This window comes from Nyctibius grandis, chromosome 5 (assembly GCF_013368605.1).
Source record: "Nyctibius grandis isolate bNycGra1 chromosome 5, bNycGra1.pri, whole genome shotgun sequence".
Lineage (NCBI taxonomy): Eukaryota > Metazoa > Chordata > Aves > Nyctibiiformes > Nyctibiidae > Nyctibius > Nyctibius grandis.
In genome coordinates this window covers 5,333,517-5,350,054 of record NC_090662.1, presented here as the reverse complement: position 1 = coordinate 5,350,054, position 16,538 = coordinate 5,333,517, and the positions used below count along the sequence as shown (strand labels likewise).

The 16,538-nt window shown below is 46.7% G+C and overlaps 1 protein-coding gene across 1 annotated transcript in view; it reads left to right on the top strand.

The window, feature by feature from the left end:
- The first annotated feature begins 8,155 nt into the window (after positions 1-8,155).
- Positions 8,156-16,538, top strand: part of ITIH5 (inter-alpha-trypsin inhibitor heavy chain 5) — a 50,641-nt gene continuing 42,258 nt past the window's right edge. The window contains exons 1-2 of the mRNA XM_068401921.1: positions 8,156-8,369; positions 12,696-12,740. Of these exons, the coding sequence (XP_068258022.1) occupies positions 8,250-8,369; positions 12,696-12,740 (165 nt within the window). The 5' untranslated portion in view covers positions 8,156-8,249. The remainder of the gene's footprint in view (positions 8,370-12,695; positions 12,741-16,538) is intronic.

Genomic DNA, 16,538 nt, shown 5'->3' with positions numbered 1-16,538 from the left:
TTTCTTGCTGCTTGTCTCCTGAGAACAGCCCGCATAGGTACTGGACACAAGAGCTTTCCTTCTCTGAGACAAGTTCAAGGAAACAGCTCAGTTTCATGCAGTATTTTGAACAAAGTTTTGAAATGCTGACTTTGTTTAGGCCATAGGTAAATATTTGCCTTGCAACGCAGGTCTGAGCTGTGGTGCCTGACCAAGGGTTATCCAAATAGTGTCTTCACTCGCCTCTGCTCTCGATAACAGCTCAGGCTTGGATAGGCTCACTTCTTGCTTTTGTAGCTTCCCATGATGTTTGACTAATTTCCTGCTAGGCGCAGACCTTGGAGTGTCCAAAGCTTTGAAAGATCAAAGCAAGAACTCACTCCTAGCTTGTTTGTTTATAGTAAATGAGGTGAAGACTGGTTCTCAGAGCGATGGAGGCAGCAGCGTTGTGCTTCTCCAAAGGCCCTCCCACCCAGCCGTCTCACAGGGGTTGGCAGAGACCTTTGGGCTGGATCCTGACCCACACAAATACCCTTTTTCCACTCGGGCTGGGAAAGGATCCTAGCCGGTGGTGGGATAGTTCTAGTTTTTCAAAGTTAGTCATGTGAAAACTTCTGACAATGTTTTCAGATGCATGTTGTACAGCTGCTGGGTGCTTTTGAAACTGTTTTGGCCTCCCTGCCTCTTTGGGTACTTCAAGAGATGGGATACAGTAAGCTAGCAGAGCAAAAAGGGGAAAGAATGGAGCAAGCAGGTTTCTGACAAAAGGAGCTGGGGTACCCCTTCCATTCTTCCAGGAAGAAAGGAAATTTGCAGACATCTGAGCAATCTCAATGGAAAAGACTGTGGACCCAGGGAAAAAACTACTATGTGGACCAAGGGAAAAAACAGCAGACAAGATTATGTTATGTTATGTTATATTATATTATATTATACTATACTATATTATTCTATGTTATGCTACATTTTGGTGTTTCAGTAAAAGAATTCTGCAGCACCAATCTGCGGTTACACATCCTTCCTCCATCTTTTCAACAGATTGTTTCTCAGGCTGAGACCCAAAACTGCATTCAGGTATTCAAAAGGAACCCAAGCAGAATAGTGACCTTTCAGCTCACTGCTATGTAAGAGTTGCAAAAGGTGCTTAGGAGAGAACATAAGAACTGGAGCAAGCATGTAAGGCATTTTCCAAAGATGCTCCTACTCTCCAGCTACTTGTAGCTATGGTATGTCCTGATCAGGAGATGGTTTCCATTTCTTTAGCAGCCCTCAATTTATTTTCAAAAAAACTATCATCTCCTCTGAAGAGACTGGAAAAAAATAAGCATTCATAGCATCCTGTGAGAAGAAGTTCCACACCTTAACTATACACAGAATGAACCATGGCCTTTTGATCACTTTGAACTTGTCACATGATAGCTCCACACACTGTTTCACAGATGTTATGCTGGAAGAGGCATGGAATAATTAGTCAAGATTTGCCTTCTCCCACAATCTTTTGGGCAATCCTGGATCTTGAACTTGGAGATGACATAGCTCCAGATCTGCTAGAAAGCTTAGGAGCCTGTAGGCTGTACCCAAACCAGTACACAGCCTTCACAGCACATGCATCTTGCTTTTGCATTGATCCATCCACACAGTGGTTGCCCACATCACCTATTTATTACTTTCTCTCTAAGCTCTAGTTCAGCTCTCAGATGGTGAACATGTAGAGCCTGCAACATTGCTTCTCCTGAAGAGACAGCTTCTGAATGTAGAGGTCACTCGATAAGCGGTTCTGCATCCCCGAGGCCCAAATGGCGTGACCTGGCCAGTCTTCCCCTCACTTATTTTACTCCAGACCATCTTCTGTGTTGCAGCTTCGCGTGGAGGTGGGGGTTAGTGATGTGCATGGAGGAGGGGAGTGTGCAGGAGGAGAATGGGGAGGATGGGAGCAGGCTTTTTCAATAATCATAGAATTATAGAATTATTTACATTGGAAAAGACCCTTAAGATCATCGAGTCCAACCATTAACCCAGCACTGCCAAGTCCACCACTAAACCATGTCCCTCAGCACCACATCTACTTGTCTTTTAAATACCTCCAGGGATGGTGACTCCACCACTTCCCTGGGCAGCCTGTTCCAATGCTTGACAACCCTTTCTGTGAAGAGATTTTTCCTGACGTCCAATCTAAACCTCCCCTGGCACAATTTGAGGCTGTTTCCTCTCATCCTATCACTTGTTACTTGGGAGAAGAGACTGACCCCCACCTCGCTACACCCTCCTTTCAGGTAGTTGTAGAGAGCAATAAGGTCTCCCCTGAGCTTTCTTTTCTCCAGGCTAAACACCCCCAGGTCCCTCAGCCGCTCCTCATCACACTTGTGCGCCAGACCCTTCACCAGCCCTTCTTTGGATTCGCTCCAGCACCTCAGTGTCTTTTTTGTAGTGAGGAGCCCAAAACTGAACAAAGGATTTGAAGTGCAGCCTCAGCAGTGCCAAGTACAGGGGTATGATCCCTGCCCTAGTCCTGCTGGCCACACTATTGCTGATACAAGCCAGGATGCTGTTGGCCTTGGCCACCTGGTCACAGTGCTGGCTCATATTCAGCCAGCTGTCGACCGAAGTAGCATAATGAGGGATGAGATTACCCTACTGCACATCTTTGTCTCCCTTTTTAGTCCATGAAAATAAATAGATTTTTTTCTGACCATATGGTGCCTGACTCAATTTAATTACCTGCCGCACCACAGAATGGGATGAATCCTGCCCTTGCTGGGTCTCATTCATGCCATGTACAATATAGGGAGTTCAGTCAGAGAGCTCGGAGGAGGACACCAGCTCTGGGGATATATATGCTCCATCAGATGACTCCTACCTCCTGGATTGAGCTGCTCTGCATGTATCACCATTGTAGGCTTTATGAGCAGAGGGGAATCTCAGCATGCTGCTTCAAACAGGAGGTTGGCTTACAGCTCTGTGGTGCATAAAACATCCAGGTTGGCTTTAAATCATGTAGTCAAGGGACTGACAATCTAACCATATACCTTGGACTTGGTGTTTACTCAGCCTGTTAGGTGGATTTTGCTCAGTACTGTGTGCCTGTAGTCCTAGCAGTATTTAAGTTAGCTACCTTAAAGTTAGCTTAGGACCATCTCCAGGAATGCTGTCGGAGCTATGGCTATGACAGGGCTTGTCCAGGACTGCAAGAGCAGCAGGCATGGGGCACCCAGTCTTCGCTGTGTTGATGGTATCTACTATAGCTTGAATTTTCCATCTAAGCTGAGTTCTACTCACACATGTGCCCCTACCTCAGAGTGATCAGTTCTTTCTCTTCAGAAATGTAAATCTTAAGGTAGCTGTTCTGGAGGTATCTGGGGCCCTGGACCGGGAAGCTAATCACTGCTGCTCTAAAGACATGAAAAACTCCCTTTAGAACAGAATTTAATTTAAACATTAATTTTGTAATCCGTTATTTCAGTCCTCTCATAACCACCAAATGCGGCTTAATTTTTTTTTGGTAAAAATAGCAAGATTGGGAAATCCGTGTGACCACTAGATGGCACGAACTGCTCAAACATACTGTCCAAAAGAGTCAAAAAGCTGAAATTTATCAAGGAGAAGGTACAGAAAATACACATGAGGAACAAGTGCTGAGGGTCCTTAGAGCCCTACCATTTGCTATCAGGTTAGATGAACTTCCCCAGAATTTCATGATGAAGACAAGATCTCAGTAAGGTGTTTTGTGGTATGTGTCCATTGGGCAGTTCAATGAGTTGTCCTCTCATGGTTGGGATTCCTTTGGAAGGAAGTTTTCATGCACTGTCCTCCCTGAAGCACTTGGAGTTAGTGCTGGGCAGAGTCTGTCCCTCAGAATAATTAAATTGTGTTAATTTGTCTCACACCCATGGGAAATGCTCACAATTTCTGTATCTTATGAGATAGCCAATTTCCCCTTCCCATATTGAACGTTTTATCTGAAAATTTCCAGCGACCCAGGTAAGAACAAGATGTACCTGCAAGGCAACACACTTACCCAGGGTGCCTATTGCCCTGACATTCACCCTACTATGCACCAACAGTTCTGGAAAATGATATATGGACATATAGAAAAGGTTTTCTTGGTGCTTCAACTTTCTTCTCTTTATACTGCCATTCAACAGAGAGATACCAGGTACCAGGACTCAGCAACCTGCCTGACTGCCCTGATGACCTCTTCAAAGTGGGTTTCACAGCAGTCCCCCAGACAGGGTCAGACATCCTCAGCACCAAGGCCCTTTGGCAGAGTCTTTAGGCCTATTTCATCAGAATAATATCAGATTTTGAAGTTCTGAAATGCTCTGCTGGGCCATGGTGCACACAGCTAATGGCAACAGGGAGATCAACAGCCAGTGGGACCCCAGAAAAGCCCTTTCAGGAACACAGGCACCTCCCAAATATTGTCAGAACTCAGGACCATCAGGTCCCATCCAGATGTTTTAGAGGAGATTGATTAGATAAAGTCCTGAAAGAAAATATTTAGTGTAATTCCCTGAACTTCACCCTAAGTCATTTTACCTCTGGACATTTATCAATGTCTATGCCTGTGCAACCCTTTGGGACTCTTGCTAATTGCTTGAGCAAATTGCTGGCTTTGAATGCCACTAAATTCTACAGTTTGTTAATGCTTTGGGTAGATTTAGTTCCTGGTTCAGTTGGCCATTTAATGTAGGTGCCTCTGCATGAGGTGGGTGTCTGGTGTCCCATTCTTCTACCTAGAAAAATAGAGAACTGGAAGCCTTGAATTTATGACTCCATGCAGCCGTGGCACTGATGTTATGACCAAATGCAGCTCTAATCTTGTTCCCTCAGCTTCAGTCTGGAGTCTGGAAAACCCCTGCTCTTGAGCTAGAAGGTGCCAACATTTTCTTTAGCTTCAACACTCCCCACAGGGTTTATTTAACTGGTACTGTGAAAATAAGGAAGACTAGTCCTACCCATGAGCCTTGCATGGAAAAACAGGGGCATGCAGATATGTGAAGGCAGAGCATCACCAAGGTGCATGTGTTTGCATGTCAACACAGAGAGATTCCTTGGCATAACATGATCCATTCCAGGTGAAATGTGTGTGGAAGCTCAGTTGTTAGATCATGCCTCTCTCCAATGTCTTTTCTCATGCTGGCTGCAGGCATGCCAGGCAATTTAATTTGCTGAGCTCCCACCCAAAGAACAGCTGCTCATCTAGTTAAGTCAGCAAAAGTCAGCACCAAACACGTCTAATGTGAACACACCTGAGTAAGTGCTTATCGTGGTCTCCAATGGCATCCCCAGAACAATGCCTGCCATGTTCACCCCCAAAATCAGGAGACTGTATTCCAAGGAGGAGCAAGAGGGAATAAGGTGAACAACCAATACCCCAGGCTTAATGTTCGCTCATCAAACCTGACTGCATCTGAACCACACTAAAACACACCTCAGTCTTATTTAGCTACGTGCTATGTCCTTATGTGCCCTTGCTGAGGAGAGTATGAGCAGAACTGGCTGCTCCTAATCACTTTGGGAAGGGCAGTGCTTTTCCCAGCTCATTCTCTTATGCCCGTTAGTTATCCCATACCTGCTCTAGGGTCCTGTTTTGGTCTGAATATCCTCCTTTCACCAGATGTGCTTCAGATCAGCTTTATTGCAATATCTTTGCACTGTCTCACTGTTTTGATTTACTCTGGCCCTCAGCTCCTCACCTGTGCAATGGGAGAAGCAGAGTGGCTGTAGAAACAAGCTGAATACTGATCAGGAGGCAAAGAGAGATAGCCGGTGAGATCTGGATGTTTTTCCAAATGCCTCCTGACTGCCCAATGGTTATTTCAAACGGGCAAACACGTCCCCTTCCTGCCCAGGAACTACCGTTACCTCTAGGGTTAGCAGGGTAGTTTTGACTTGCTTTTACAGAGGTGCCTTGGTTTCCTCTAGGTTTTCCAAATCAGTAGGAAAATCATTCTATATGTATTGTTTTAAATGCCCGTTTCCAGCATTTCTAAGCATATGCTGCAAGACATTTTATTCATCCGTGTCCCCTGGTTAGTGCAACATGGACAGAGCAGGTTGAGGAGCAGCCCATCCTAATGTCAGTAGTGAGGGCACAGGAGGCTGCAGCCCTACTTCTCATGTTACTGCAGTGCACTTCTGTGTCTGAGGGAGACAAGACATGCAGGAGCTGAAACAAACCGGACCCAGATGAAAAATACTTCAAACCATTTTTTTGTGTGTCCTTAAACCAGGTCTCAACCTGAACCATTGCTTTGAAGTCTTTCTTGATTCCCACCTGGATGGTTGAGCCCTCTTCCATCTCCCTTTGAGAGAGGGAGCTGGTGAGGAGCTGAAGACAAGGCTTTGACTATCTCTGGCAGGGACCAGATAAGCACAGCAATCATTTGGGGTGTCTCTGGGGGCCTGCCCAACCTCCCTCCAGTGTTCTCCCACTATCTTCTCTTCTCCAGCCACATAAGCACTTTGTCATTCCCTGCAGTGCTGCCCAGCTCTGCAGCTCCCATCGGGGATGTGGCCACTCCAGAGGCCTTTGTACCTGCCAGTGGTGGACTGGTCCCAGTGGCAGAGGGGCTGGCCAGGCTTTTGATTCTTTCCCTCCTGCTGGCAATGCCAGAAGGGGCCTGTGTGTGAACACGGTGTGGACTCAGCCTAAATCTGAGCCATTGATTTGCTAAAGGGGAGTTCCAAAGGTGCTGACCTTGCTTTCCCTTCCCTTTACTCCAGCACCAGCTCCTCTCATCCCTTCTGAATGGGGACCAAGCACCTTCCTGCTCCTCCATTACACGTGCTTTCAGGTGGGTGCACATGTGTCTGTCCAGAAGGAGAAACTCCAGTGGCCCAAGGGTGTGTTTATACATCCCAGCAAGGCCAGAGAGACATTGAGCCACTCACTGAACCATCACTGCCATGGACTGGAGCAGAAGCAAAACAGCTTCAGTCCCTGATGACCCAAGAGCTGGAAAGGAAAAAGAAAATGCAGTGGTTCAAATCCTGACAGGTTTGTGCATGAAGTACGTAGCATCTGCAAAAAATCAAACAAAAAAAAAAAACAAACAAAAAGAAAGAAAATTTGGGTCTGCTAGATTTAAGAAGTTACTGCTGGCATTGAAAAATGAAGTAGTAAATGTGTCTGATTTGGGGATAGGTGAGCGCTGCAGATGCAAGTTTGTGAATGCCTGGGGATGAGCCATGCCTTGTCCGTGCCAGCTGGCACAGCCGTGCCTGGAGGAACGTCCCTGGCAGCTGAGAGGTGGGGACCCAGCCTGTGTCCACCTCCGTCCTGGGGCTGGTCTGGGAGACAGAGGGAAGAGCAAGAGGCTCACTCTGGCTTTGCCTACCTGAGAAATGGAGCCCAGGTGATAAGAAAGAGGGGTGAAAGTGCTGGTCTCGGCCATCTTTGCTGGCAGGAAGGCACCTGGCTGCCTGGCAGGGTGCCAAGGTGAGGGTGTGGAGGGAGCCCTGCCCTGCTCCGGGATGGCGGCCCCGAGGCAGCTTTCACAAACAAACCAGGGCTCTCCAGACTGGGGAGCAGGAGAAGCTGTCCCTTCAGAGGTGGTGAAACCGGAGGGTTTTACCCCTCCTGGGTAAAGCCCCAGCCTTGAATTCTGTCCTTGGATCACACTCCCCAGGGGAGTGGGTAGCAGGGTGCTTTCTACCGTGGCCTGTGGCATAAGCCCTTCAGGCCTGCCCGTCGCCAAGGCTGACCCCATGAGGAGACACCCCAGCAGCCCAGCGTGTCCTTCCAGCTCCCACCGGCGCTGGGCACCAGCCTCTCAGGCGGGTGCCGTGTGGCAGCAACCATCTTAGGCCCTGCCTCAGCGCCCAGCCCGCTGGAGGGAATGTCTCCTCAGCCTTCCCCCCCCCGCCGAGGGCCACCATGGGGCTGGGGGGCTGCTGGTGCCAAAACAGGGACCCCAGCACCACCCCTCTCTGCCGCATGAGGCGAGATGGGGGCTGAGGCTGAGGGTGGCATCAAGAGGGGCATGGTGGTGGCTTGTGTCCAGTGGTCCATGAGACCCCTGGCTGAGGGGAGTAGCTGCGGGATGGAAACCCTGCAAGGATCCCCCGCAGCCCCTGACAGCGTGGGAAGCCGCCCTGAGTGGAAAAGGGGCCGGTCCTGAGCTGGGAAGGAGGAGAAGAGGGTGGGTCGTGTCGCCTCCTGTCAGCCTCCTCGCAGCCTGTCCGGCAGCGCAGGCAGCAGCTGCAGGCAGCAGGGCTCTCCTCTCACCTGCGGGGCAGGGAGCCCCGGCCAGCGCTCCCCCTCCACCATGATCCTTTGGCTGTGGCTCTGCTGGGGTTTCTCCACCTCGGCGGGGCAGCCCGACTCGGAGCTGATGGCAAGGTACCTGGAAGAGGAGCTCATGGCAGACTACAGCATCAGGGAGCAAGTAAGTTTTAAGGCGGTCGTCATTCGGGAGCGTCTGGTGTCCAGGGCTGGCTTGTCCCCTCTTAACCATCAGTAATCGACACGCAGGGCAGTCTGATAAAGCTGCATTTATTGCAGCCATCCCTGCAGCGTGCCCGTGGCTGTGGCAGCAGCTCAGCTCCATGGGAGGCTGCTACTAACAGTTGTTGGAGGTGTTAAGCCAGGAGAGTACAGGCACCGTCCTGTGCTGGGTGCTACTGCCTGGGGATGGGTCCAAAGCTGACATCCCCATAGCTGTGCTAATGAGGCATTTCACAGGGACAAGGGAGTTAACACCGTGTCCTGGCTGTGGGCCAGCCTGAGTAATTCAGAGTATTTCAGGCTCGGAGGAAAGATTTTCTGCCTATGGTCTCAGTCTTACCATACTTGATTTTTAACTCATGCTGGATGAAGTGAACCACATGAGTTTCAGCTTGTAAAATGCTTCTTGACCAGGAGAGAAAAAAAATATATTCTGCAAGTGAGGGCTGTTACGTTATGTCATTGTGTGGCTTAGATTTTCTGGGGAAATAGGGCTGAAAGAGCAATGAACTTTTTGCAAGTTAGCAAGAGAGTTTGGGTGGTGGTTTGGGAGGCTGTGATTTAAAAGGCTGAGCTTCAGATCTGTGCTCATGTCCTTCAGGTCCATACCAGCTATCATGTGTGACTATCAATCAGCTATCAATCATTTATCTAAATTTGATCTGATCTGAGAGGCTCTGTAGTATCTGAGACACCTGTGTGGGACTGGCAGATACGAAGCAGAAGCTATGGAAGACCTGTGCCTTGCTGGAGGCCAGGTGGGATACCCTAGCATGTCTAAAATGTCACTAGATGCCTGTATTATGGCATCTTCTGCCATACAATAAGCAGAAAGTGTTAGACTTTTCATATGTATCTGTACCTGAGTTGGTCATTCAGTTGCTCATCCCACCCATGCTGGAATGGGAAGAATTTCTCTCCAGAAGTGCCCATCTCTCTCCAGTACAAGGACCTCAGCAACTTCGTTGTCAATTATGATTACTGTGAACACATATTCCTTCTTGGGGAATTCAGCTACAAACCAACATTGTCTTGCAGACCCACCTGTCCAAGTGGGAGAGAATATCTCCATCACTGTCCTGCCAGTGGAGTGATATCTGGGTACACTCACTTATCTACTTGAGGGGGAAAATCAGTTGCAAAGTTCAAGCAGCTGGCTCAGAGTGTTGAAATAACCTGGCTGGTCTTGCTTGAGGCAGATGAGGGTGTTTTCACAGGAGCTGTGCTGCTGGCAGATCAGTGGCAGCAATAACTTCTGACAGAAAAGCAGTGATGTATAAATAGAGGTGGTGACCTGGTCCCCTGGGACTGCCAAATCTAGAAGAGGACATCTGTCCATCCTCACTGAACACAAGAGCCAGGTTACGAACAGGCAGGTGCTTCCCTAGATCAACATACTACACTATAAACAAATCTCTGACAGATTCTGGAGAGCATATAGGGCTGCGTTTAACTGTAACATCCTGGAAGGATCTTCCTACATAAAAGCAAGTACAGACACAGGTCTTTGCTGGACTGTGGCGTTTGCAATAACTGTGGATTATTGTTGGCTCATCCAATGATTGGCCACTCTGCTAAGGTAGTTGATAAGGTTGCTAGCTATTACCATTGCACTAGAGGTAGTTCTTCTGGACAGGTCTTCACAGGTGGTTGAGTTGCTACTACCCAGCTTATTCTCTGTATACTATGCTAAGACTAGCAGATGACAACAGCTATGGGGTCACTACTAGCAATTATTGGACTTTAATGAGTGCTTCGTAAAGCTTTAAAGCTAAAGGTTGACGATAACTTGGAAACTGTTCCATTAGATGATGCTAGTGAAGCTGGATGGTTCAAAACACTTTGATGGACTGATCAGTATCATAAACCCTGCAGCAGTGCTTTGGCATTAGTCATGAAGTCCTAGCAAATAGAATACTGTTATCTGGTGACCCTTAGCTACTCACCAGTGTCTACTGGCTATCCTCAAGACTTCAGAAGGTAGCTTTTGAAGGAGACAAGTCATACAAAGCCTTCTTATGCAAATAAGCAAGCAAACAAAATGGGTGTGTGGTGGAGAAAGATAAAACCAGTAACCAAATTTCCAGTTTCACCAATTGGTCAGTAAAAACCATAGTGACTCTTCCATACAGGACAACAGGTGGATTTGTTCCAAAAGGTAAACCTTTAGTAAAAAAGAGTACCGAGGAGCACTGATCTCTCATCCCTGCCTCTGCTCCAAGCAGGACCAACTTCACAGACATTTGTCTGGCTTGTTCTGAAGAATCTATAGTGATGGAGACCCTGCAGCCTCTCAGCAGGCTCCTGAAGTGCTTTACTTGCCTGAGAGAACAGACCCAGACAGAAAGTTTCTTCCAAAATTTAAACTGCAGAGAATTCTCTCCCCTCCTCTCCCCTCCTCTCCCCTCCTCTCCCCTCCTCTCCCCTCCTCTCCCCTCCTCTCCCCTCCTCTCCCCTCCTCTCCCCTCCTCTCCCCTCCTCTCCCCTCCTCTCCCCTCCTCTCCCCTCCTCTCCCCTCCTCTCCTCTCCTCTCCCCTCCTCTCCCCTCCTCTCCTCTCCTCTCCTCTCCTCTCCTCTCCTCTCCTCTCCTCTCCTCTCCTCTCCTCTCCTCTCCTCTCCTCTCCTCTCCTCTCCTCTCCTCTCCTCTCCTCTCCTCTCCTCTCCCCTCCTCTCCCCTCCTCTCCCCTCCTCTCCCCTCCTCTCCCCTCCTCTCCCCTCCTCTCCCCTCCTCTCCCCTCCTCTCCCCTCCTCTCCCCTCCTCTCCCCTCCTCTCCCCTCCTCTCCCCTCCTCTCCCCTCCTCTCCTCTCCTCTCCTCTCCTCTCCTCTCCTCTCCTCTCCTCTCCTCTCCTCTCCTCTCCTCTCCTCTCCTCTCCTCTCCTCTCCTCTCCTCTCCTTCTCCTCTCCATTGACAATTGCCTGAGGGAGCTGTTTTTCCTTGTTTCTAATTTTACAAGATGTTGGCTAAAATAATGAAGAAGGAAATAAAAAGTGGTTTTTACAGTCTAGCAGAGGAGACTGTTTAATTTCTCCATTGGGCTTTCCTAAGCTTTGCAATGCGTGATATAAACAGACATAAAATCATCTATTTGGCAAGGAATGCTGTTATTTCAGTGTAAATCAACAGAAAGGGCAAATCAGGTAAAAAAATATCATTGCATTCCTCTGCTCTCTGGAGTTTCACCGACATTTTAAGAAGTCACTTGGCTTCCCTCATTGACAAGAGACTTGTACTTTCTGTTTTGGGAAGGGATTTGGTTTGGAGACGTTGCTAAGCTGAGGCTTACATCATGTGCAGGGAAGAAGTCAGAGGAGTTGTTGTGAAGGGTGATACGAGTATGATTGCGTTATCATAGGCGAAGCACTTTGTTTCATAATAAAATCTGTAGCTGAGTTTAAATATCTTTATTCCCTTTTTGCACGTAACTAGTGGTTTTCTGTCACTGAGCAATAAACCCACTGTACCTGTGGAGAGTTTTTAGGCAACAGATCTGCTGTTGAGGTAATATCAATAAAGCTGAGGCTGTAACGTTAATTTATACAAGTCCTCCCTTGGAGCGGGTCCACATGTGCAGCAGAATGGGCTTATGCTTGCCAAGCCCCACCACACGGGTGCGAGGTGTTAACCTGGTCACTGCTCAAGCTCAAAGCAGCCACACTGTGCTGAGATGAGGACAGCCTCAAGTGATTGGTCTTGTTGTGCCCTCAGCCCTCTCCCTGCCCAGTGTCTGTAACCCCTGATGAGTGCTCTTGCATGGATGTAGACCACTTCTGGACTGGGGAACGGGCTTTGGCTTTTACTCGCCTGAGGATGTAGATGTGTCCTGCATGGCATTTGATGAACATTGTGGACCATTGAGCAGCCCTTCTCATCATGTGCCGTATACCATGCAACAGGGCAAAAACAGTGACACAGAGCCTTTGTGTGACTCCATAGGAAGCTATAAGGGAATACACTTCCAAGGCCAAGACATAATGTCCAGGGCTCGGGCTAAAGGCTGAGGGTCCTGTATTCATATAGAGGGTCTCTTGACAAGTAGCATTTGCAAAACACACAGTACCTCCTCGCCTGCGAGAGCTGCATTCCACTGCTGAGCTTTGATCAATGAGTCTGTTAATATAGGGGAGATTCAGGTTTTAATTTTAACCAGAGGAACGTTTGAACCTGGCCATGGGTGATCAGTCACACAAACCCGTGTCTGGATTTAAACAAGTGACATGTCTTCTGTAAGTTGACTAGGCTCCATTAACTCCCTTAACTCTTTGCAGGTTGCACGCCGTGTTCCAAGACAGGCCAAGTTTTTGCAAAGGCTGGTACGTATCACACTGTGTCGTTATTTTACCTCATGGGAATTACACTTGCTCTATGTATATATTTGTGTGCATCCCTGTGCCCAGGAATGAACTATGTCAGTGGGTGATGGTACAGTGAGATTCTAGGTAAAAAAAAATCTTCATTTTGATCAATGCAACAGGTACAGGTTCTTCTGATACTTCCAAATCCATCTTCTCAACCCCAGATTTGGAGAGAGAACATCCAATGTTACAAACCTTAACCAAGCAGTGAACATAGGCCTGATGAAATGTCATTGAATTTGAAGAGAAAGGGAGAGTTTGCTTTCAAATTTGAAGATCTCTGTTGTTCTCTGTCCAAAATTTACTGAAGAAAGGAAGAAAACAAGGAAGCCAATATCCTTCTTTTAGCACGGGAACCTAAGCTTTAAGATGTAAACCTGCAATTGTGAGGTGTACAGCAAATCTGTGAGATCTGGCTGTATTGCTGCACTGATTGTTGCACAGCTTAGATCAAAACTTTGGCTAAAGAGGCAGACAGTGAAATTGCTGTTCACGGCCAGTTATTTTTCTGGCTTTTCTGAGGTATGGAGGATTCCCAGTTGAGAACTGGAGGAACTCATTTCACACACTGAGCAGCCATCATATGGTAATAACTTCTGGTCCTTTTGATCTTTGACAGATTTGAATCAGCAGCCTAGAGGAAAGCAACTCTAAGTCTTATTACCAGTTTGTTACTTCTAATCTGAGATATGGTCAATTTGTTTTGATGAAAGGAACTGATAAAGGTAAAAACATGGAGTGTATTACATTGATCTTCAGCTCTCTTCTGTCTTTCCAAACATTTGACGTAAACAAGCATAAAATCATTTTCTTGGCAAGAAAATTTCAGCTCCCAGTTCATCATAATCACCAGGACACTTTCATAAAGCATCCAGCCAACCTGCCTCATAGTAGTGTGTTAATCTGCTACCTTGGCATTCCCTAGCTTTATTTTTAATAGGGATAATAAGTCATGGTAATAACAATATTAAACAAATGGTTTGTTTTGTTTTTTCCTTCTGCTGCCTCTCATCTTCTGAAGGCCTTAATAAAAAGTGGAGAAAACAAACAGGCATTTGCGCAGCTGTAAGTCAGAGGATCAGGCGCTGATGGATTGTGCAAGAGCTCCAGGGAACGCACAAGAATCGCAGAGTGGAACTTGGGCTGACCGCCAACCCCGACTGAGCAACCTGTTTGGAAACTGCCTCTGCCCCCACCGTTTATATTTTCTACATACAAGGAATGGCAGATCCCTTCCAGGGATGAGAAGATGAATCAGTTCTTTCATCCTCAGTTGTATGTGATGCCCTTATTCAGTGGTTGCTTTCTCCAGCAGCAGCTCCTATCTACCAGGAAGAGGGAGAAGTGCCGAATGTCTTTTTTTCATTTGGTTTTGCCATTCCTCAGTCTGTGACAATATCAGAGCTGGAGCTTGTTCAGTGGTATAGAAAGAGAAGACAGAGATCAGTTGAAGCCAGTAAATAGTAGACTCAGAAAAACCCCCTAAGTGATGTGGTTCTTCATATAAAATATCATTAAGCTGTGGAACTACAAGATGTTCAGGATGCTAAAAGTTTACATGGATTCAAAAAGCAGCTGTGTAAAGTTGTAGAAGAAAAATCCGCAGAGGTTTACTAAGCACAAAAGTACCACCCTTCATTCAGGAGTTCCTTCAGCAACAAATTACTGAAAACTGAAAAAATATTTCTGGGTAGTATCAGTGCAGGTTGGACTGATTTTACACTCTTCTCTAAGCGTGCACTATTGATCTCTGCCAGTGGTAGCCTATAGGGTTAGAATTGCTTTTGTTCTCACCCAGCATGACCATTCTTATGTTCTTGTCATAACAAGGGCAAGTCCATGTCCTCTGTCATATTCTAAAGACTTTCTGACTTCAGATAAATCCATCACTGCATTCACAGTGTTAGACTCAGTGTTGAATCTGTCACTGAAGAACCACCTTGTATCTCAAGTAAAAGGCAAAGGGCTCTTTGATCCTCTTCTGCTGTTGAGCTGTCCACCATGTTTGAACCCACAGCTTATGATGAAATGTGGAACATGGGAGTGGATGCAGGACATCTGGAACCAAAGAATTTGCTGTAGTTTCAGATTCTTTCTTTTACTTCTGTTATTAAATCCTCTATATCTCTTGCTATGCCACAGGCAATTAGTGGTATGAAAGACTGAAATGAAACATCAGCTTATTATATCTGGAAATGTTCCTACAACACTACTTCAGATCAAAACCCCTCCATCCTCTCCACCTTCAGGATAATGAGACTGGAAAGCCAAGCCTATGTATCAGGGAAGGTCCTAAGAACAGCAGGATCTAGTTCTAGTCAACAGCGATTGAGTAAAAGCCACTAGTGGCCTAAGGGGGGACGTTAGATCTGAGCAGATGTGTTCTAGGCTAGATCCATCACACTGAGCTGTCTGAAATCAGTGAGATGAATCATGCCCTATAAGTGCTAATTTCTTGCCATAGTGCTCCATGTGAGCTGAGCCTGTGCTAAGCAGGACGATTGTGGACACAGAGCACATCACACATTCTCCAGCTGTTAAAGATATCTGTCATGGTTAGGTTCATTTGAGACACATTTATCAGAGTCTTTCCAAGCCTTGAAAGTGTAAGCAAATGGGGTTTTATTTCTAAGTCTGTTAACGGTTTTGTGTTTGTTTCCAGAGGATCCTCATTCTTCCATTTGCCTGGAATTCACTAGCCCAGCAGCTTGGTTAGTTGGATGCTCACTTATTACTACTTCTGATGCCATCAGCTACTGCAGAAATGTTCCTGTTTCATACTTACTCATACAACCACGTGCTCTCTTTGTTAAGCTGTTTGTCAAAATAATTTTTGTTCAGAAAAAAAAGCCTGGAAGTGCAGCTGAAGAGCATGTTCTTGTCTTCACAATCCTTATGAGGCTGTGACTTTTTATCAACCTCAATAGGAAGAGTCTCGGTGTATTTGGCTTAGTGAAGTTGCTGTGTATTTGCAATGTATTTTACTCTTTAGCTTCCTTCTGCTTTTAAGGGTTCGGTCTTTGACTGTTTAAGGCAACATTCAGAATTTGTTTTACATGGACTGCTTATGGTTAAATACACTGAAGTCTTCCAGGAAGAAAACTGTTGAGCTCCATGGAGATGTTGCTGTCAAAAAATCACATTAGACTGGAGAAATGCTCCAGCCCGGGACTTATGCACAGAAACACATTCCCAAGAAGCAGAAATTGGCTTTCAGCTTCCATTGCTACATCATGTGTCATTTATTGCAGTCTCTGCTGCTTCTCTGCTGGAAAGAATCCAGTGTGGGCTAAAAGTCTTAAAATATTTTACTTGAGACATCACAGTGTCAGTGTTTCTTATTAAATTTCTTCCATCCATTGGCTGAGACCTCCAGGATGGATTCTCAGCAGAGGGGGACTCAGTTGACTCCATTGGCAGCTAACTTACAGATCTGATTGTATGAATTTGAAGATGGTGCTTCATAGACAGTGATTTCAGTCTTTCAAGAGATCTTACATCTGCTCTTGTGCACATTCCACAGGGCAGTTTCTCTGACATCACTTCTGGACCCTATGGGGCCATATTTTGGGCTTCTATTCCCAGGCCATAAGGGACTAATCCTGATCCTCTCACACAGTCAGAGTTTAAGGGTGCAATTTAGGATACAGGTGGCTTTTATCAGTGACTTTCACAACATAAAGGCTGGCATAATCAGAGCTCTCACCCTGCCTGGACCCTTCCCAAGCCTGGAGAATGACTGTGGCCTTTACTCTT